A 22,269-nucleotide genomic window follows, 5' to 3' on the forward strand; every position below is an offset into this window, starting at 1 on the left:
AACGTCCAGATGTGCAGCGCCACCTTGTGGACGCGACCGTGTGAGCGCCTGTCGTTCCCCTCGAAGGGGAAGCCGTGCCCCCCCCCCCCCCCCCCCCCCCGGTGGTGAACGTGAATGATGCTGGTGATGAATGCGGTGATTTTAACGATACCGATACTTCCCTTCAAGAGCTCGATTTAACTGAAACCTCAAAGATGTTGGCCAACATTCATACAACATTTATTATGAGTGAATACAAGACCAGCTTTTATCAAATGAACTTTATTATAACTGTCTATTCAGACAGACAACGGTGCAGACAGCAACTGTAGCGCTTCAGTATGTCAGCAAAAGTTGAAATATATCACACCTATTGATCAGGATATGATCAGTATTAACAATACGCCCACAACGACAAGTAGGAGGGAAAATAACTCCATAAATGAGAAGTCATACATACAATAAAAAGAAAACATAATAAACAAAAATATAACTCTTTTCCTCATAATTAACTCGTGTTTCATTACACATAACTTTAGATACAAATAATACACATATATTCAAACATATGTACAAACATGCAGACATAAATGACCCCCCCAAAAAAGACAACAAAATAAATAAAAGAGTACACCCACAGAACAAGAACATAATATTGCAGTCAGGGTTCTCCAGTCGTGGTACACACGCCTTATTAACTTAACAGAGCACTGAAGAGTTCAAAGACCTGCTTCGTTGTCATGGCGTTCTTGTCGGTGCAGTCTTTCACTGGAGACCAGGATTGCTGGACTTCCAAAAGGAAGAGATCAATATTGGGTTTGGAGTCGCTCCATTTTCTTTAGTGAGTGTGAAATTTCCCAAGCAGCAGGATTGGTTGTACAAAAAAAACTGTGTCATTGTCCAGATTTCCTTCAAAATAAATAAAAATGTCCTTTTCTGGTCAAAGACTTGCCGGTCCTGTTGGTGTCCTCACATGTTGTTGTACATCAGTGCAGAACGCTTTGGAAAAGGGACCTTGATAAAACCAATCAATCGTTTCCTCTTCGTTCCCACAGAATTTACACAACAGATCAACATCAATATTAAATCTTGTGTTGGATGAATTTTATGCAACATCTTAAATGACACTTCTTTCACTTTATTGTATCAACAGAACTTCTCACCAACCATCCACGCTTTCTGCCACTTCATTTCTCCAAAAAATGAGTTCCAGAAAGACTGTCCTGAAGGTGAGGCTGTGGTTCGCATTCACGTTCTCCAGGATTTACTCAAGCATCTTTTCTTTGTTACGTCAACGTCTCCCACAAAAACTTGGCGACTGAAGGACCCAGCAGTGAGAGGTCGAGTCGTGAGTTCCTGAGCGTGTAAGAGCTGCAGCGCTCCCTCGGTACGGCGTCAAACACCACAGCGGAGTCTTTGGGTGGAACCGGAACCTGAAATGTATTCATAAATTCTGGAGAAGACAGCAATTGTCCTCTATCATTAAGAAGTTGTTTAACAGAAATCAAACCATGATCAAACCACTTCCTGTAAAAGAAACATTTGTTTTTATAGAGAATATTTTTGTGATTCCAAATGAAGAAAGTAGTTGGTGAGAAGATGTGCCTATAAAGGAGCTTCCAGGCCAGCAAAGCTTGTTTATGAAAGTTTGATCTTTGGGAGGCCACCTCTCCACACTCTGGTCCATCACTGTGTGGAAGTCGCCCCCACGAGACCCCGGCTGCAGCAACAGTTGTTGATAACTGAGTGAGCTTATTTTCTATTATCAAAAATAAATTCACATTTGTTTTTCATTATTGGAGACATGTACATTTACAAGAAAAACTGATGATGATCAGTTTCTACAATTAAAATGATCCATCTCCCTTCTGTATCCGTCAGATGTTTAATTACCTGGCCTTCAAACTTGCCAAGCAAGATAGCGACCCCTGCTGATCGGTCGCTGCCACATGAGAACCATAAATCCTTTCCCCACTGACTCCTCCAATAAGATAAATCTGTATCAGAAGCATGAGATTCTTGTACAAAATAAAAATCTGCACCTTTGTTCTGGCAATATAAAAAATACTTTTTCACTTCAACTCATTTCTGATACCCCTGGCATTAACAGATAAAACAGAAATTGACATTCAACCCCACACACAAAACAAAAACCCTGAGGAAAATTAAAAAGCGCTCAAAAATCCTTAGGATCTGAGCTGCTAACGTGAGCGCCACAGATGCAGTGACTCCAGCTCTTAAAGGGCTTATTTCATTCGCTTTCCAAGCTATTTACTTTACCTGGGTTTAAGGAGAAAAAAGAAACAAAAAGATGTTACTTTCTCTTATAAGTGGCTGAATTTCAGTTTAATTAAAGCACCAAGATAATATAAAAAGGGGGGAAGTAAAAGGCTGGGCTTATATTGAGAGAATAAAGCAGATACATTGCCGATCAACTTTGGTCCCTTCTGCGAAACACAAACAAACAACCAAACAAACAAGAAAAATCTTCCCTCTCAGCAGTAAAAGCAAGAATAATCCTCATAACTAGTCATTACCACAAGGCGCCTCTCCTACGTCATAGGTACGCGACAAGTTCCCCAGAAAGCTGGCTGCTGCTACTTCGTTTCTGAAGCCCGGAGGAACCGAGCGCCCATTATCCGTTACCGTCAAACCCAGAACAGAATCCGACAGACGGCGGGTAGGAAGAAGTCGGTCCTCGGTTCTACCGGTACATGTGTTAGCTTGACATCATTAGCGCCGCTGAAACCGAGCAGCTACTAGTCAGCTGGCTAGTTAGCAGTTGGCGGCGGGCCCACTCGTTGTTTTTGAGAACACGTCACGGAAACGTCGCTTCCAAACTCTAATAACGGATTGTGGCCTTGATACGAGGGAAACATCGTGTTGTTGTTGTCTTGTTAAACGTCTAGGGGCGTCAGGTGCACCTCGGCACCGTCCCAGCGCAGCAGCTAGCCCAGCAGCGCGAGGTCGGACCGAGTCAGCTCCACCGGAGGAATCGCCGTCGTTCAGCCTTTTCCTCCCGGACTCAAGTAACGCGTTACGTAACGGAACCGAGCCGTCGGCTGATTAGGCGTCTTTGAACAATGAGCTCTGCAACTCAGCAGCAATAATGATGTCAACTCCGCGGGTCACCGGCGCCGAGGCACCGGAGGACACCGGCAAGCAACCGCAATCCCGGTGGAGCTAAAATTGGCCTGCGCTCACGTTCAAAGTCACCTTTTGACAACGTCACAATCCCACTCGCATGCCCACATCCACCTGCTAGAAGGCACCGTGAACGTGGCTACTGCTAGCTGTTAGCTGCGCGGGGGCTGTAGCCGCTAGCCCGTGACGCGCTTAGTGTGAGTTGCTAGAATGTTCGACAAGCGACTGGCGGCTGTTTGAGCCCCAACACTCCAGGATGCTGGTAGTTGACTTTACTGTACCAACATGGAAGTTGAGACTTGATTAATGACGTGGTAGCTACTTGTTGACGGTGTTACTGGTCTTGCTGGGTCCCCAGGGACCCCCTCCTCCTCCACTGAGAGGTCCGACCTCCGTCACCATGACAGACACCAAGCGTCTCGCCTTCTCCATCATCCACTTCCTTCATGACCAGCTGGAGTCAGGCACGCTGACCTCGGACGCCCAGGAGAGTCTGGAGGGTGAGTCTGCCCCCCCCCCCCCCAACCTGGTTCTACTGGAGTTTGTTCTCTGATCCGGATCTCCCATTGCTTTCAGTCCCTGGGTTACCGTTTGTGGTTTTTAAGTTAATACCTCTGCAAAGTTCTGGAAAAACTCTGCTTTGGTTTCACGTGTTTCTGCCTGGAGGCCAGGGGTGTCCAATTAAGATTCTAATGGATCCAGTTTAAAATGAAGTCTTCAGGCTTGGGTCCGGAGGCCTTGAGGACTGATGTCCCTGCTCGGCGACGCCAGCAGGTGAGGTGTGCGTCATGGCTCAGGGGCGTGTTTAGCCAAGGGAAGGCGTCCGTCTGGTCAACTATGAACTTTCAGATCAAATGAAGTAGCCCACATCAAATAATACTTCGACAATATTTATTGTCTGGTTTTTCCATGTTAACCTTAAACATACTGTCCAGCAGGGGGCCCCACAGGTCTTAAAGCACATTCAATAATATGGCAACACCTATCAATCATTTCTACATCATCGAACACGTGAAAAAATCCTTTTCTGCTTCAAGTTAGCATTTTGCTATTCAGCTGCACATAACAATACAAAATAAAATCTGAGAGCTCGATGAAAGACCTATGCTCCTTCAAAATAAAAGGCTGAATTCAACATCAGAAAATAAAATGAAACCTTCTGCATAATAGACTATGCCCCTTTAAAATAAAGAGCACAAAATATGTAACTGTCTCAAACTATTGTACTATCAACAAAACCAAAGGCCTATCCCTTTATGAGTCATTCTCACATGTAGGCTATCCCACTCTCGCTCTGTGTGAGAAAAGAGCTCTCCCCTCTGGCAGGGCTGGGGTAGCGTCAGGCCCATCAGTAGACTCATCCGCGGCTAAACTCACACTTTTGAACGGCTTCACCCAGCGGTGCTAGCACATCCTTGGGTAAGAGTCACTCCTCCTCCTGACGGTTTGTGCTGACAGAAGTAGTTGCTTGATTTTCTCACACTGTGGTCCTTTTGTTTTCCCTCCAGCAAGGTTTCACTCCTTCACAACCTCTCCATCAGTGAATGCTTTTTCACGCAGACCAACACCCGTGCACCTCGGAGCGAACACTCATTTGCTCGTGGTTGGGCGGTGGATGAATGAGTGAGGATGGCGGTAGATTGAGCTTTAAGATCAGGTTTTTTCTGTGCTCACAGTTTGGATTTAAGAGAGTAATTTGATTAAATTCTTGTGCGTCTGATGATAGTGGCGTTTCACCTTGCTACTTTTGACAAGCGCCACCGTCTCCGAGCAAATCAGGCACGTGGGCTCAGTTCTGCGTGGAGGCAAAATGACACGAGTCCGTCCACTCGTCTTCAAATGTTGGGTTCTCACTGTCTACCTGTCTCCTCCTCCAGCACGCCATCCTTCTCTTCATGCACGAACTGAATGAATTTTCCTTCCTTCCCCTCTCAACTAAGGCGCGCTTTTTCCTTCTGCCAGTGTTCAGTCTGCATCGGGAGCGCGCACCAGTGGCACAGAGCTCGTGCTGCAGGGCGCAGGCGTCACTGGTGTCATAACACTGAGACAAAACATGGCCTACCATCAATGTACAGTTTATTTAATGTCTTTAACGTTTTTAGAAACATCAGCTGTTAAAATCGCTTGGTCACGACTTTTTATTCATTATTATTATGATTATTATTTATCTATGTATTTCTTTACAATTTGTCTGGGTCCAGAGATGACGTCTGGTGGGTCTGGATCCGACCGCTACTCTGGTGAATGCTAATATCTTCCATTAGCAAAGAGAACTTGAAGATTGCAGGATGGAGAGTTTTACTCTCAAATCTGTTCTGTTTGACTGCATCATGAAGACACACCAGCTCCCATTCTACTGCAGCACCTTCAAACTAACTTCAATGCCATTAACTTAAGACAGGGACTGAATGATTTTGGGAATAATTCTTATGTTGTTTATGACAAATATTGCAATTTGATTGATTTTTTTTGTTTCACCAAACATCAACCTAACAGCCACTGTTTAAGTGTCAAACATGGTGGACTCATGATGCCATCAAACTACAATCTGATCTGTACTCTCATAAGAGGAGGAGAACTTAAGCACAGTTGGTGTTGAGCTGGGCGGCCCGGTGGAGCAGTGGTCCTCCCTGTGGCCCCCATCAAGAAGGTTGTGGGTGGAGCAGTGGTCCTCCCTGTGGCCCCCCAGCAAGAAGGTTGTGGGTGGAGCCCCGGCTGCAGCACGGGGTCTTTCTGGGTGAGTCTCCATGTTCTCCCTGTTCCTGCTGGGTTCTCTCTGGTACTCCAGCTTCCTCCACAGTCCAAAGACATCAAGAGGGACCAGGTTAATCCAGACTCTAAATTGACCGTAGGCGTGGCTGGGAGAGCCAATGGTTGTCTGTCTCTATGTGTTGGCCCTGCCATGGACTGGTGACCTGTCCAGGGGGAAGGCTGCTGGGACAGGCTCCACCCCCACCACCCTCAACAGGAGGAGAGGGAGAACATGGAGGGAGGGATGATGGAGGGATGATGGATGAATGGATGGAAGGGTGGGTGGAGGGGCGGATGGATGGAGAGGTGGAGGGATGGATGGATGGGTGCTTAGCTGTTTCTGGGGCCATGTCTGATTGGCCTACGTGTCAGCCTGTCATGCAACTAAAACATCACAGCTTTTGTGATGGGCGAATGTCTTTGTGTCACATCGTAATTGTTGAGCTCTGCTTCATCAGACTGAGTCAGAAAAAGAGGCTATGGCCACTTTAACCTTTGACATCAGAGGTGCTGTCAGCCATCATTTGACTGTCCACAGTCATTATATTGGGCGGAGACCCTCTGATGTTTGCTCCACACACTCGCCACTCCAAAGGTTAATTTGAGCCCTAAACACGCTCAAAAACTCACCAAATTTGTTACACACATCGAGTGCGGCTAAAAATTCGATAATTAAACAAAAAAGCAGCGCTCTACTTAATAGCACCACCTAGATACACAAAAAACCACGCCACGGCCTGTAGGAATGTCCTATAGACATGGGACCAACACCGTTTTATTGGTCTCGTCAAGACAGTCTAATCACACACAGACACCCCTGACCTCACTCTAACAGGCCGTCCACAATTTGAACACAAATGTCCAATTTTGCGCCCCGAACAAGCGCTATCTCCTCCTAGGGCGTTCATGCTATCGCTTCCAAAACTTCATACATGACTCTCCAAACTCTGCTGATTAAAAGTTATTAAAAGTTTTTATAAAGCGAAAACGGTGATGTGTTGGATCCTTTGGCAGCAATTTGTTTGCGGCATGTTTTGCAGAAAGGTGATCCGTTGTCTGGAGTGACACCTTCGGCATCTTAGGGATGGCCCAAAATACTCCCATACAGCCGACTTAAGACTTTCTTTGGTGGATAAAGCGTTGCTGTCTGGTTGCAGTTGTTCTTCTGTCATCGTGGTGCAGTCATCAAGCATCCTCTGGTAGAACCAACAGCTGTACGTTTGAGTTTGCCCCTGCTACACCGTTTTGGCTCCATGCAAATCACGCTAACCTGTCTGTGGGGTTGGCTGAAGTACTGTTGTTGTTGTTTGTTATTTTGAATTTCAACTAACACATGGTGTGGGGGGGCCTCCACGGTTTATTTACCGTGACGTTTCACAGCAGGGTTGATGGTCAACCTGGTTAACCGTGACATCCCTATGCGGCACCTCGCCTTCACCAGGTTTTTTGAGTGTATTGTGGCACTGCACCGCTGCTCTAAGGTTGACGACTGTCACCGTCTTGACGTGTGATTATTTCTCCTCAGTGCATTTTTCTCAGTGCATCTCATGATCAGTAAATGATGCTGTTGCTCTGCAGTTGCTGTTCAGTGTCTGGAGACAGCATTTGAGGTTTCCACTGACGACCAGAGCCTCGCCGTCCCCATGACCTTACCAGAGATGTTCGCTGCAGCCACAGCAAAGGTAGCACCGGGACAGAGCTGGCCCTTGTGTTGCATTGTTGTTTTTTGACTTGTGTCTGATATCTGGTTTTGTGTGTGTGTGTGTGTGTGTGTGTGTGTGTGTGTGTGTGTGTGTGTGTGTGTGTGTGTAAGCATCCGGCTGAGTCGCAGGTCAATAACAACTCCCCCCAAAACTCCGTCAGCGAGGAAAAGCGAGCTGAGGCAGAGAGACTCAAAACTGACGGTACAAGGACAACAAGGGAACTCTTGTCACTGCTGATGTCAAATTAAAGTCGTATGAATTTGTCAAAGGTTACATGTTGTTTCTCCCCTGCAGGTAATGATCAGATGAAAGTGGAAAACTTTTCAGCTGCAGTTGAGTTTTACTCCAAGGCTATCGCCATTAACCCTCAGAACCCTGTCTACCACTGCAACAGGTCAGTGTGGCGTCGTCACTCTGAAGACGCTTCATGTCAGGAGACTTAGAAATATCCTAGAGAATGTGCCCAAAAAATGGAACTAGTTTTTATGAAGCCAAATAAAATGGTGAATGGGGAACATTAAGAATGGTGGGACGCTGCTAACGGTTGCAGGACTATGCTAGCTGTGACAGCATGGTGTCGTGACTGTGCCAGTGTTCTCACACAATGGTAAAGGATACACAAGCAATGGATCGAGGTGCTGCTGTGCTTAGAGGAAGTCTTGCTATTGTTCTGTGGTGTGTGGTTCCTTATTCCACCTTCTATTCTTGGAACAGATACCACGTCTGCTGGTGAACACGGCTGAACTGCTTTTGACGTCTCGTTTCTCTGTTGCCTTGTTGGCAGGGCGGCAGCGTACAGTAAACTGGGGAACTACGCTGGAGCGGTGCAGGACTGCGAACAGGCCATTAGCATTGACCCCAACTACAGCAAAGCTTATGGGAGGATGGGGTGAGTCTTTTCATCCATATTTTTTAAAAAACTTTGTCTCTGTTTCATAATTATTGTAAATACTACATTACATTTACATGGTGCGTTTAGGAGAACCCAAGAATGCTTTACACAGTCAACAAGTGAGTCAGACCTAGACAGAAACATCAAAGAAAAGAGACATGACAGGAAATGATGCGCTTTCATGTGCAAGACAGGTAATCCAGCTGTGCTAACAGCTATTGATCGCTGAGCCACCAAAGAAGAAGAAGAAAAGATGCCAAAGAATGACGTTCACAATGACGTCTCAAACTCTGGTGGCTAACAGATCCCAGTATTGGGCTCTGGGTATGTAACCCATGTGGGGCTTTGTTGCCTGACCCATCACGGTGGGAACTGGACGGTAACACCAACAACAACTGAATGATGGGATTTTCCTTCGCTTGAGATCCAGCTGGTGGACTCAAACCTGGTTGTGTGGTGTGGCAGGAAGCTGCTGGCCTTCCTGACGTGTCTGTGTTGTTGTGGTGTTGCAGTCTGGCTCTGGCCAGCCTCAACAAGCACACAGAAGCTGCCTCGTTCTATAAGAAAGCCCTGGAGCTAGACCCTGACAACGACACCTACAAGTCCAACCTGAAGATTGCCGAGGAGAAGATGGAAACCTCCAGTCCGGTAAGAACCGGCGAGTCCCGCTGACAGTGCTGAGTCACCATAAGGACTGATCTGTGTGCTTCTGTTTCTCAGACGGCAGCGATGGGTGGCTTGGACCTAGCAGGCCTGCTCAGTAACCCCGGCTTCATGGACATGGTGAGTGCTTGGGCTCGGCTCGGGGGATGGAACCATTCCATATTGATATCGACTTGTTTAACCAGGATGACTTTGTCTTTGCTCAGCTGAGCTTCAGTCTGAAATGTCTCCCAGTAGCTGCTCGAGGACACTCAACCCTCTATCGGCAAGGTCTTTTTTAAAATTGTATGTTAGAAAAAAGAAGTGCAAGAACAAACCCCAAAAATAGGTTCATCTTTGAGAAAGTTGTGGGAAAGATGTGAAATTAAAACGTGTAGTTCCAGAACCCTGAGGTATATCAGAGTACTGGGCCAGGGATGAGGAAAATGAGAGGTGGGGGATTTTGATAGAGAGATACTTTATTAATCTCCAGGAGAAAGTAACATAAAATGACCCGTTACACACTTCAAGAGAAAAGTGGAAATGTTGAGAGTAAAGGTGCTGATTCGTTTACTGACTGTAACAAAGCCAACCCTAACCACTAATTCATCAATCTTCCTACAGCAGTTACAGTAGCCAAGACGTCCAAGCTGAGCCCCCCCACGTAGGAGGAGCATGTGGAAACTCCGCCTCCCTTTAGATCAAACCAATGTCGTTTTCTCTGTTTGAGAAAATATTATTAAATCTTGCAATTTCATTAGGCAGAAGCTTTTGTCTGAAGCGACGTACAACACAAGCAAGAATTTAGACTGGAGGGAGAAACCTTCGTGAGTAGACAAAGTTTGATGGCTGCAGGTGCTGCCACCTAGTGGCAGAAGAAATTCCTTGTCCCCCCGAGGAAAGATGGAAGGAAGGAAAGAAAGAACAGCCATAGTCTGGGTCATTTTGACCCGGGAGGACACAGCTGACCACAACCAGTAATTCACCATCAACTGTCAGTGCTGAGTGTTCACTCAGAGCCGGTCTCTGACCTCCTGACTCGGTCCACCCTGAGGACCAGGAGGAGGAGGCTCAGGTTTGAGGGCCTCCTGTTCCCTGAACAGTTGAGCCTTCAAACGTCTCTTAAAGCAGGGAGGGGCTCTGAGGGTCGCATGGAGTTGGGAAGTTCATTCCACCATGAGGGAGCAACAGAGGAGAAGAGCCAGGCTGGAGACTCAGAGCCAGGCTGGGCTGGGAGCACCAGCCGTCTCTCACAGGCGGAGCTTAGCGGCGAGAGGGCGTGTAGACCAGGATGAGGGGTCCAGGTAGGCTGGAGCCACTCTTGTCTCTGCTTTGTAAGCCAGAAGAAGAGATTTGAGTTTGACTCGAGCTGCGGCTGGAAGCCAGTGAGGAGACGCTCACAGTGCGGTGACGTGCAGTTTTGGGTGAGTTAAAGACCAGACGAGCTGCTGCTTCTGGATCTGCAGAGGTTCAAAGGTCCACCAGGGAGGCCTGCTGGGAGAGAGCAGCCGTGGTCGATGATGACAAATGAAACAAAAAACAACAAATAAGACATTTGTGGAATTCTAACCTTCCTGCCAGTCATGCCCCCGCCAACAAGGTGATGCCAAGATTTCTGGATGAATGAGAGTGAAAAAGAGAAAATGGGGGAAGCCTCATTTATTGTATTTTGCTTTCTTCTCAAAGTCACTTGGCAGGGTAAAGAGCACTTCACATCGCTCTGTTGGAGCTGAATGGGATTTGAACCCTGCTGTCCTGTTTGAAGGTGTTCTGATTTAACCTGGTGGTCATTGACATCTGCTGTCACTGCTGAATGAGTCATTTGATTTTCCTATGGTCAGTGAACGTATCAACATTTCCACCTTTTTTCTCAAAGTGCCTGAGTGGACAGAGAGATCCTCGTATCCCCTGGCACTGACACGCCACCGCACACACCAGAGGGAAGCTGCTCCTCTTTGAGTGTTGATAAAGTTTGATTGAATGTTTCCGTGTGTGTGCAGGCGTCGTCGCTGATGAGCAACCCTCAGGTCCAGCAGATGTAAGTCAGAGCGTGTGTATGTGCGTGTGTGTCTGTGCGTGTGTGTGTGTCCTGCCCTTAGCTCAGTGCAATGTTTTTGTGTTACAGGATGTCGGGGATGATGTCTGGAGCGTACGGTGGGGTGGGCGGTGGTGGCAGCAGTGGCAGCAGTGGCAGTGCCCCCCCCCCTCCTGGAGCTGCAGGACCTGGAGATCTATCAGGATTGATTCAGGCGTATGTACCTGGACAGACATGATGATGATGATGATGATGATGATGCTCAAACATTTGACTGCACCACCACTGACCTCAGGCAGCCATTTTGTATCGTCATCTCCTTCCTTTTCCTGTTTGTCTCCTGACTTCCTGTTACTTTTGCTGACTAGTCAATAAAGATGAGACATCAGTTCAGTCCGCTTGAATTGACCAAAGCAAATAACCCTAGACTTTGGCTGCTTTGGTGTCATGTGACGGCTCTTTGTAGGAGGGCTGTCTGCCTCCAAGGAGTGCTTCCTATGTGGGTGGGTCAAGTTGAGGTGTGCTGCCCCCACTGAGGCCGTGGAGCGACCCCAACAGAGACCCCTGTTGGGCAGCAGTCTGTTTCATCGGTGTGGCTTTGCACGTGGTCAGCATGGTCGGATCTAAATTCCCAGTTGGGTAGTAGCCGTCGTCGTTGACCCACCCATTGGTTCATCACCCTTTTATCTGCTTAATCCGCTGCTTTGATGCGCCGTGAAAGCTCTGTGCCGGTTGTTTGCAATAAATGCACCAAAAGTATCTTTGGATCTCAGCGTGTCGGTCATCACGGCCTCCTGTGGCGCGTCATAAATCTACGAATCTGAGGACCCGACCTCACTATCAGCGGCTAAAGGGGTTGTGTTGAAAGCTGCAACGATGTGTGTAAAGAGTCAAGTGCGCCAGAGCGCCGTGTCCCTGCTGTTTGTGTTGCAGCGGTCAGCAGTTTGCTCAGCAGATGCAGCAGCAGAACCCCGAACTCATCGAACAGCTGAGGAGTCAAATACGCAACCGGACGCCCAGCGCCGGCAACGAGGAGCAGCCGTGACACTCCGATAAGGTCAGTACGCCGTTCACCTCGCCAACCTGGCGCCACGAACGTGACCTAAAAAAAGAACATGGTGCACACAAAGGAGGAGCAGTTTGTAAAGTAGATGTAACATGGATCACTGGTTCAGTTCTGCATCTTCAGAGGTCCGCTTACAACCCTGTTCTCAAAGAGAAGAGTAGTCGGGAACAGGAAGCAGGTGGAGCGCCGCTGACATACAGATGGCGTTGACCGTGACAGTATTTGTTCTGTGTTCTCTTCCAGGTCGGACGGCGGACGACAGTAGACGTCTGCTTATTCACTCAGATTTGGATCATTAAAATTCAAAGGACTAAAAGGAAGTTGTTTGTTTCCATCACTGAATAATTCCTGCATGAGAGGCGGAGCCACGTCACCAGAAGCACCACCCACTTCCTGCGACTGTATTTTTTTAGGACTAAATACTTTGATATCAAACATAATCTGATAATTGACATTCTAACAGGAAACCCAACCCAGATAATAAACAGCTGTAGGGAGGCGGAGTCTAAAACGAATGATGCCATGGAAGTCATTCTACACCCAAACAAGTGCGTATATGCAGGTGTTCCAACGTTGTTAAACCAGCCAGGTGATGAACTGTGTTGGTCTGTGCCGAGCCGTCGAGGTTGAACTGCTCGCCGTCGAGGTTGAACTGCTCGCCGTCGAGGTTGAACTGCTCGCCGCCGCGCTGCCTGGCGGTGTCAGAGCCACATCTGACATGGTTGGCAGGGTAAATGTGCGTTTGTCACAGGCGTATGACGTCAGAGCCCTGGTGACTCTCAGCAGACCTGCACAGCAGCGTGTCGGCAGGAAACGCATACCGTTTGAAAAGGTGTATCTTGATGTTTGTGATGTAACATGAGGTTGTCATGATGTCACGGGGGGGGGGGGGTGAAAATGAGTGTTCACCCAGCATCCTGTTTCTGCCCCTGGAAATTCGCAGTAATTTGGGGTCCTTAGCAACTTGAGCTCCTGATGGTGGCGCGAGCAGGAACAGGAGGTGGTTGGCTGGCGCTACACCTTGCTGGTCAGTGTTAAGACTCAGGTAGGCGTCGCCTTTAATGTGTGATGTCACATTTACCGTAGACATATCCTGGCAGGACAAATGAAACTATTTACAGGTGACAGTTGTCAGATGTACCGAGGTTGAAGAAATGTTGAACGTTTGGGTGTAGAAACGGAGCATGTAGTTGCTCTGAGACTCCCACGAGGGCGGGTCGGGGCTCAGGCTGAGGGGGCGCTCACACCAATCTGGTCCACCCAAAATGAACCAAGACCTTGTGCAACACGTGGTCTCCGTACGCCACCAGATCAACTCTGGTGCAGGTCATCCATCAGTGGTGACGCACAACCTGTCGTCAGTCCGACCAAGCACCAGTGAACTGGCCCCTGAGCCTCAGCTCCCTGGAGAGGGGAGGGATCTGAACACGGGTACATTTGAAAAGTCCTTGTTTTAAGGGAGGATCTGAGTCACATGACCCAGAAGTATCTGTGTTGCGGCCATGATGAGAGCCTCCGTTGTTGTTGATCTAGTAAATGTGTGAATGTGAATCTGGGTTCTGTTCATCAGATTGGACCAGAAAGTAAGAACAGGACAGGAACAGAAACGGACAGGTTTTGCCATGTTGGATGAATGATTGACAGGAGGAGGAGCGAACATTCTCAGTGTGACATCATATCCTGTCACATTCATGACTGACAGCTAGGGTTTATGTTCAACCCCAGTAAAGTTATACTTTGTCTGCAAACAAGGCAAAGAATCAAAGATGGCTGTTCTGTAGTCCATCTGGAGAACATTGTAGTTTCATGAGGCTGACACAACTGTGACGCTCAGTGAGAGTGTGGCTGGATTCTCTCCTCCCGTCCACTCGTCCTTGACCTTTGCCATTGAGGTCAAGGACGAGTGGAAAGGAGGGACTTTCCAAACGTACCTGTTACCTTCTTCCTGTATTCACTCTAGCTCCACCCCCAACACGACCAATGAATACAGAAAACCGTGTAATTCCTTCTGTTGGTGTGATTGGCAGCTTGCGACCTGGAAGTGTGAAAGCACCCTCAGATTCCGGTCCCACAGAGATGGCAGGCACGTGCGTGTTTGATTCAGTCTAAACAGCAGTAAAGGTGTGTGGCGGCGAGCTGTTGAAACAGTTTGAGAATAAAAAAAGAGCTTCTGGACATTTTCGACCTCCCTCTTGTCTGGTGTCTGTGTCAGATCCGCCTTCAGCGTCCGAGGTCGACAGACGCACCGTGGATGAAGGACGCCTCAATGGTCGTAAGCTACAAAGCTAAAGTGCAGCTTCCCAACAGTCAGGACTGTTTTTGTGTGTAGCAGTACAACTGTTTTTTCTGGCCCACTTAGCTCACGTTAGCTTCATCAGAAATACATAACATTCCCACCGTGGAGGACCCCCCCCCCCCATCCACCGCCAAAATGGACACAAATGGCTCTAAGCCAAACGTTCATAATGACCAAGACAACAGGCCGAGATACCTTGTTACCATGACAACCTGCCGCAGGTCTAGAGGAGGCCGAGTCTTCAGGGTTATCGCGTCCAGTCACTAGTGGCCACACTTGGATTTCTCCTTTCAGTCTGAAAGCAGGTCGTGTTTGTTGCCAGGCGAGCCGTTGTTCTGTGGCCTGACCTGAAATCTTCTCTTGGCTTTGTGTTGTCATTCGGTTGTGGGAGAGAACAAGAGAGAACCCTTTGATGTCCAGGTAATGAGGTAATAAATCACTAAACACTCCAGATTCACAGTCACGTGGACACAAGTGGGGCTCAACCCGGCGACCCTGCGGTTGCTGGGCCGCCGCCCGCCCACCTCGTGTTTGCGAAGAACTTCCACACAGAACAGACGGTGATTTTGTCAACATCTCAAACGTATCAGCACAAAGATCCTCAGGTTTTAATATCAGGTAATCAATCAGATTGATTAAACTCTGCAATTTATCCATGGATTCTTCTGTTTTTAGCTCAATCAAAGCTGCTGGTGAGTCTAGGTTCCTCTTTGGCTCCTCCTCTGGCGAGCAGACCAAAACCTGGGGAAGCAACAAAATTACCCTCAATTCTTTAAAACTGATGCCACAGCAGATCCACCTCAACCCTCCACCAGCTAACATGGAGGCACAGGCTGGTGCCCTGAGGACCAAACACCCGACAGCAGAGCCTCCAGCTCAGGTCCAGACTCTGCTGTCCCCCCTACACCTGGGGGAGGAGGGATGTTCCTCTGAGGACAGCTGGTCCAGATCTGGACCAGAGGAGACAGAGAGAAGTCATCTAGGTTCTTGAACAGAGGAGGAGGCCTCATCTCCACCTGTCCCCCACCTGCAACACAGTCCTGATCCCCCCACCAGGTAACCTGGACCCCCTAAAGAACCACATAGAATCTGCTGGGTCAGTGACTCTAATGTGACCTACTGACCCTGTAGAAGGTCACACCCCTCAGATCTGTAAAGCCTGCAGCTCCCCACCAGAAACCAGAACTGAAGAACCCTCCTGGTGGGAGGTGAACGTCCTCATGGAGCCCAGACCTGAATGTATGTCAAGGTCAAAACTCTTGTTCCTAATGCGGATGTCAGTTTTGTTTGTTTTTGTTTATAATTTTCGAACGTTTTCAACTTCATTACCAACAGTTTTTTTTTTTAAGTGACTCGTTATTTTTTTCTGTCGAGTCAATGTGAGTTTTGGGGAAATGTACTACAAACAATCTCACATATTTCTTTAAAATGAGTACAAATGTTTTTTGAGACCCACAATCCAGCGCTCAGAGACGCGTGACGTCATACCGGAAAAGCTTCATCCACCTGCTGGTGTTGGAGAGACGGCTGGTCACAGCAGGTAAATACGGTACCTGGGACTCGAATGCGCTTTTCTCTGTCAGAAAGGGACACTTTAACCGACGGGAGCAGCTGTTCCGCGCTTTGACCCCGCACTTTAGGCTTAGCTAACCTCTTAAGCAGCGCGGCTAACGGCGAGGAGCTAACGTCTGCGTGGCTGCTGTTAGCTAGACCCGCGGGCGTAAATGGACTAAAATCTGTTTGATAGGTTTAAGAAATGAAACGAACGTGTTGAAGAATTCAATCCATGAATCACGAACAGAGAGAGAGAGCAGGATGTGGAACTTAGTTGTGAGTGCGCCTTTATTTTGAAGCTCTCCACAGGAAGTTGATTCTGCCTCTCAACCTGCGGAGTGGCGTCACCTGTGCTGTGTATTCCCGCAAGATTCGTTCAGGCGCAAGCACATCTTCAGGTGCAGGTGTTGTGGGCGGGGCTACGGTGCATTTATTATCCGTAGTTTTGATACGCATCCACGTTCATGTCACCTTTTTCAGATATGGTACATGTTTTCTTATTGTCATACATTTTTGTGTTTTACTTTACTTTCTTTCTCAAAGTGATACTACACCCAAAGAGTGGAATTTGTCCTGAAGTGCTTTGGTGTCAGGTGATCCTGGAAGCCGAAACAGTCAGCAACCTCTCGCTAGCTGAAGCTAATGGTGACTGGTGCTAAAAAGCAGCTAAACATATCCAGACTGTGACTGAAATTAAAAACTAATTCACTTCGGGTTCGGCTCAAATGAACTGCGGGACCCCATGATGTCATCAGGGGGCGTCACTATTCCTGGGGGTATAATGGGTCTCGGGATTCCGACTGTGACGTCACAAGGAAGCGTTCAGGGATCATCATGTCCACGGGTCATCTGAGCATGTTCAGCTTCGTCTGAGGCATTCTGTCAGCTTCAGTGCAGTGTCGCCATGACAACCGAGAAGACGCTGCTGCACATCAAAGCTGGAGTGAGTCAGCCAGCACTGTGGTCCAGACCGGGTACACGTTTACTGCTAGCACACTTAGCAGCGAGCACCTTTCCCTGCCCGCTTCAATGCTGCGGCGGACATTTTCCTCCGACCCTGAATCTTCGATGTGGTTTAGCCGGCAGAGGAATGTCTGACTGATTTATGGTTGTCTTTCTTTTTGCATGTCCCTCGGGCCAGCGATGGCGTCCGGGCGACGAGTCGGCCAATGACCAGCCGTGTGATGACACTGACGCGTTAGCTTCCGCCGGAGGACCTTCAGGATGCAGATTCTGGTGGCAAAGCTGCTTGGCCTGCTGGGGCTGTTTGGTCTGATGCTGGCTGGCGTGCTGGTTCCAGTGCGCCTCCTGCTGGTGGACTACGACAAGCAGCACAGTTACAGGAAGGCTCTGTCCCTCTGTAACTCGTTTGGAGGGGGTGTGTTCCTGGCGACGTGTTTCAACGCGCTGCTGCCCGCCGTCAGAGACGAGGTAACCTTAAGGATTCTGAGCAGCAGCTGGTTATACTGGGCCGGGCAGTCGGCGTTTTCATGCCCTGGATGATTAGGGCTGGGCATCGTTTGAATTTGAACAGTTCCCATTCCGGTTCTGGTTTGGACTCTGGTACCTAATGATTCCCATTCTTTTAAGAGGCAGGGTCCAAGTGAAGGTGTTCCGGATGCGCTGGCTAGCCAGAGGTGAACCTCAGTTCTGGGAATGATGAACGTTCCTGTGAGGGTCTGCCAGGGCCGCTGCCGTCTCGGATGTCAGATCTATGAACTTGAACAACAGTGTTGTGAACTTTCTTTTCACCTTTATTTTTAAAACCTTCAGCACACCCTGAGTGTCTGAGGCTGCGGGCGCTTCACGTGTTCCTGAGCTCCCCGCACCCTCCTTGGCACCGTGTGATGCGTCCGCAGGTGTTGCAGGGAGCCAGCTTGTCCTGTAGTTTATGACAGTCCAGCCAAACCTCCGAGCGTCGCCGCACACTCCCCATGGCTGTGCCCACACACGGCAGCTCCTTCGTCCGGTCGGCAGATTGGTATCAAACTAGGAATCTTAATTTAAAAATTTGAACGATTTCGGGAGAAACGCAATGTTGGTCCCGGTTCCAATGGATACTTGATGCCCAACCCTAGGGATGATGTCATCGCATTACGTCCAGTGGTTCAGCAGGGACTCAGGTTGGAGCGACGGTTTCAAGTGTGCTGCTTTTGTTTTTGCATGTTGAGACATTCCACCTTGGGACAAACTTGATTTATGTTTGACGAAATGTGATTCAAACTAGAGGTGCGCCGATCGCTTCTTTCCTGACTGGTTCTGATTTTCTGTCTCAGAACCCCATGTGACGGGATGTACAATCATAAAAATCAACTTTTCTTTGATGGAAACTTCTTTTCATCGAGAATCGGGCTCCTAACCCAGCCACTGTTAGACTCCCAAAGCTTGTAGCTCAGCTTTTTACAGATTTGAAGGACATCACACAGATGTTCAACTGCTTTAGCCGCTAAACATCTGTGTGAGTATCAGGTAAATGGTTCTACTGATACTTTCACCTGGCAGCACCGAGGAAAACATCATTGATTATTACATCTGCAATTAATGAGGAGTGCAGGAAAGGACGTGAGCCATAAGCTAATAACGTCTGTACTATTGATGCCGGTGACCCGCTGACGTTCTGCTGCACCCCTGTTACCGGGTCAAATGATCCTGGAGTGGTCCTGAGACCAGGAAGTTGTGTGTGACAGCGGGGAAGTGGACAGTCCAGCTGAAAGCTCCATAAACACACAGGAATGTTGAAGTAAGGACGCAAAAGGCTCAGAGCCACACAGACGTTCACAACCAGAACCTCTCAGTGTCAGGGTTCAAGGGTTAAACTGACGTTATCTATTCAATCGATGAAGGGTCCAAACATGGCACTTGCAAGTTCTCCAGATGATTGTCCTGTGTCATCCACGCCGTCTCAATCCCGCCGCTCCTGGATGAGCGTGTAAACACCTGGTATGTAGCTGTTTCAGCCGCCCGGTTAATTGTGACTCTCTGCAGGTGGGCCAAGTGTTGCGGCAGCTGCAGATCAGCAGCGACTATCCACTGGCCGAGACGATGATGATGCTGGGCTTCTTCCTCACCGTCTTCGTGGAGCAGACCATCCTCACCTTCAGGAAGGAGAAGCCGTCCTTCATCAACCTGGAAACCTTCAATGCCGGCGGCTCTGAGGCTGGCAGTGACTCAGAGTATGACACGCCCTTCATCTCCTCCACCCGGGGGTCACCTGATGGGCACCGCCACTCCCAGGGACACCAACATGGACATTTCAGTCCTGCTGAGCTAGCAGGGGCGGGGCCTCTGAGACTCGCTACCCTGGTTTTGGCTCTGTCGGCACACTCGCTGTTTGAAGGTCTGGCACTGGGCCTACAGGAGGACGCCACCAAGCTGGGAGGCCTCTTCCTGGGTGTTGCCGTGCACGAGTCCCTGGCCGCAGTGGCTCTGGGGGTGAGCGTGGCTAAGGCGACGCTCGGTATGAAGGATGCTGCCAAGCTGGGCATCACTGTCAGCCTGATGATCCCACTGGGTGCGGTTGTGGGTATGGGCATCGAGTTGGCGCAGACGCTGGCGGGAAGAGTGGTGTCGGTGGTGCTGCAGGGCCTCGCCACCGGCACCTTCCTCTTTGTCATATTTTTTGAGATTCTGTCACAAGAGCTGGAGGACAAACGGGACCGGCTGCTCAAAGTGCTCTTCCTCATCCTCGGCTATGCCGCGCTTGCCGCACTTTTGCTCATCAAATGGTGACATCAGCAGCGGTGACGGCAAAAACCTTACAACTCTTGTTTGATGAACAGCTGCAAGCAGAAGCGTCCGGAGGCCATGAGAGATGGCGTACAGTGGGACGCTGGCAGTTGTCCTGCGTTGAGTTTTCGATGAACTGCGGCACCTCTGATCTTGACTGATGACACGTTGGATTTCTGCTCAGAAACTCATGAAGGAAAAACCCAAGGAGCCTGCTGGTGGCGCCTTGCTGCCAGGAAGTGGCACCCAATCATTTGGGGCCACTTCCTGGCAGCAGCCCTGCATGACAGGAAAGTTGAACCTGAGTCAGCTGTCAGAGACGCAATCTGACATCAAACGACGACTTACCTGGCAGTCAGATCATCAGCTCCGAAAGAGGAGAAGCAATCCAGCCTTCTACTGTTTCCTGAGCGACAGAGACTCCGTGATCACCAGCGCTGATGCCACGCAGCAGCACACGGCGGCGGGTCAGCCTGAAACTGTTCTTGAGTGACTCCTTGACTCCATATGGGCGGAGCATCTCATCAACACAAAGAGTTTTCATCCAAACAAACATGTCTGCAGGATAGAAACATGTCGGTGATCCCAAAACCTGGATCAGGTTAGGGCTCATGTTTCAGGTTTGACAAGGGTGTTTGTTTTCCAGACCATGAGCCCCCCCAGTCTCAGTCAGGTGGTATACGTGTGTGTGTGTGCGCTCAGGCGGTGTACGCCTACCTGATGTGCGATCCCCTCGTAAACACAAAAAGAAGAAGAGCAGGTCCACGTGGTCAAGCAGCAACATCTGTCTGTGGCGGTGACGCCTCGGGAGCCGCCTGTTGTGAGGCGACGCCGTTGACCCTCGTATGTTGCCGCAGGCCTGAGGGAAGGTTTTGTGTCTGCTCTCACTGACTGTCACTCACATTCAGGTGTCTATCGAAATATCCTTTTTCTTTGGATTTCTATTGCTTTATGTTTGCTTTTTGTCACATGGCGGTCGCCGTCTGTGTTTTGGTCGTGTTGCTCTCACACCTGAGTTCTGGATCTGTCTGTCGCTGAGCATGCATGAGCGGTTCCCCAGACGAGCGCCGCCCTGCCAGGGTTCACGCTTATTAGACCAGCGGCCTCTGGGCCAAGCGTACACAGATCTGTTCCCGGCACCCTGGTGTGAAGACGGCTGCAGGGGAGGTAGTGTGGGGGCTCGAGAGGAAGAAGGCATCTGCACGGTTCCATCAACCAAAGATGGTGTTGGTACTTTGAAGAAGTCAGAGAAAGTCCAAGTGCACCCACGTTTGCTCTGAAGGGCTGAGAGCTGATCTTTGATGGACGATTACTGGCGTCTGTGACGGGATTGGGAGGTTTTTCACAATGAGAGCTTTCCGAACCTTTGATTTATTAGCATTGAACGGAGAAAACTGTCTGTCCAACGGGTCTTCGATGGTATTCATCTGCTGGCTGATGCTCGCCATGGGACAGCAAAGTATCCCTGACAACAAGCCAGAGGCCACGCCCCTCCTACCAGAGCAGCACAACATGACACTCAGACTGAAATTCCTGCAGATATTTGGGTCGTAGCCCCTCTCCCTGAGCTAGTCTCCAAAAACAAGTTAACATTAGCACATGCGTCCTCAAGCTAACACGCCCGTGCTCTGGAAATAGGCTCCGCCCAAATAACCCGTGACACCACAAGCTCCATTTTTCTTCTCTACAGGTGTGCACAGATCCTCCTCAACATCAGTTTGTTTGATTTGTTGTGGGATCAGAAATGATAACAGGAAACAAATGAGACCGAAGTTGTTCTTGTCATCTGCGTTGGTGCCGTGGGGGGACTGGAGGTGTGTCCTGGGCCGCTGGAGCAGCCCGCCTTTATCTGCAGTATAAAACTCAGTAGAGGGAAGGTCGTGCCTGTGAGGCCGATGCTGCTTCAGCTTCAGCTTCAGCTTCAGCTTCAGCTTCTCTCGCTGGCCCACCGTAAAACCACAAACCTCCCAAAACCCTCGAAAACATGAACTGTGATTTTGTGAAAAACTAAAGCGATATTAAATGATTGTTCAGACAAAGAAGCAGTCGGCTGGTGTTGGTCTCCATGTTGGTGGTGATGATGATGATGATGCGTGCATGTGGTTGGTCTGGACTCTGGCCGACCTTCAGCTGTACGTCATGGCTGCGTCCTGTCCCTCTGACCTGATCCCGGCGTGACGCCAGCCTCTAAAAGCAGTGATTGGATTAAAGCGATGCTCTCAGTTCTATTGTTTATTGAGTATGGAGCCACTTCAGTGTGACGATCAGTTGTATTGATTGGCAGATGATAGCGATGATCTGTCAATCAAAGTGTTTCTGATTAGCACGTGTTTAGGAGGCTGGAGTTGCATCTTCTGGTGTCCAAAGCAAGACCTGCAACCACATTCCTACCCAAAAGATTTGAGTCTCGGTGAATTTTACTTACCAGAGCTAATAGGATTGATGAGGTCAGCATGCAAAACCCCCAGACATCAGAACAGA

At 49.0% G+C, this 22,269-nt stretch overlaps 2 protein-coding genes across 5 annotated transcripts; both read left to right on the forward strand.

The window, feature by feature from the left end:
• Positions 1-2,509: 2,509 nt before the first annotated feature.
• Positions 2,510-14,401, forward strand: sgta (small glutamine rich tetratricopeptide repeat co-chaperone alpha). Of its 3 annotated transcripts, none has more exons than XM_086223315.1 (12): positions 2,510-2,659; positions 3,482-3,623; positions 7,453-7,556; positions 7,688-7,778; positions 7,872-7,971; positions 8,362-8,466; positions 8,982-9,117; positions 9,190-9,252; positions 11,112-11,149; positions 11,237-11,362; positions 12,080-12,203; positions 12,456-14,400. In XM_086223315.1, the coding sequence occupies exons 2-11, from the start codon at positions 3,524-3,526 to the stop codon at positions 12,189-12,191; spliced, it is 975 nt and encodes a 324-aa protein (XP_086079441.1). In that variant the 5' UTR covers positions 2,510-2,659; positions 3,482-3,523; the 3' UTR covers positions 12,192-12,203; positions 12,456-14,400. The 3 variants fall into 3 exon arrangements, with proteins under 3 accessions (XP_086079441.1, XP_086079442.1, XP_086079440.1); XM_086223316.1 differs by having other exon boundaries at positions 2,532-2,689; positions 12,456-14,401; XM_086223314.1 differs by lacking the exon at positions 2,510-2,659 and adding an exon at positions 2,778-3,385 and having other exon boundaries at positions 12,456-14,401.
• A 1,040-nt stretch (positions 14,402-15,441) lies between these two features.
• LOC147249356 (zinc transporter ZIP3-like) lies at positions 15,442-22,196 on the forward strand. Of its 2 annotated transcripts, none has more exons than XM_086225566.1 (3): positions 15,442-16,048; positions 17,190-17,493; positions 19,048-22,196. In XM_086225566.1, exons 2-3 carry the CDS (start codon positions 17,287-17,289, stop codon positions 19,789-19,791), a joined length of 951 nt encoding a protein of 316 aa, XP_086081692.1. In that variant the 5' UTR covers positions 15,442-16,048; positions 17,190-17,286; the 3' UTR covers positions 19,792-22,196. The 2 variants fall into 2 exon arrangements, with proteins under 2 accessions (XP_086081692.1, XP_086081691.1); XM_086225565.1 differs by having other exon boundaries at positions 17,204-17,493; positions 19,048-22,194.
• Positions 22,197-22,269: the final 73 nt, after the last annotated feature.

The sequence above is a fragment of the Aulostomus chinensis genome, chromosome 14 (genome assembly GCF_037954235.1).
Source record: "Aulostomus chinensis isolate RoL2024-O1b breed Wild chromosome 14, RoL_Achi_v1.0, whole genome shotgun sequence".
Lineage (NCBI taxonomy): Eukaryota > Metazoa > Chordata > Actinopteri > Syngnathiformes > Aulostomidae > Aulostomus > Aulostomus chinensis.

Coding starts and splice junctions, on each gene's coding strand:
- LOC147249356 (XM_086225566.1), top strand. CDS start 17,287: ATGCAGATTCTGGTGGCAAAGCTGCTTGGCCTGCTGGGGCTGTTTGGT. Junction 17,494..19,047: donor TGCCCGCCGTCAGAGACGAG/GTAACCTTAAGG, acceptor GACTCTCTGCAG/GTGGGCCAAGTGTTGCGGCA.
- sgta (XM_086223314.1), top strand. Junction 8,467..8,981: donor AAAGCTTATGGGAGGATGGG/GTGAGTCTTTTC, acceptor GTGGTGTTGCAG/TCTGGCTCTGGCCAGCCTCA. Junction 11,150..11,236: donor AACCCTCAGGTCCAGCAGAT/GTAAGTCAGAGC, acceptor TTTGTGTTACAG/GATGTCGGGGATGATGTCTG.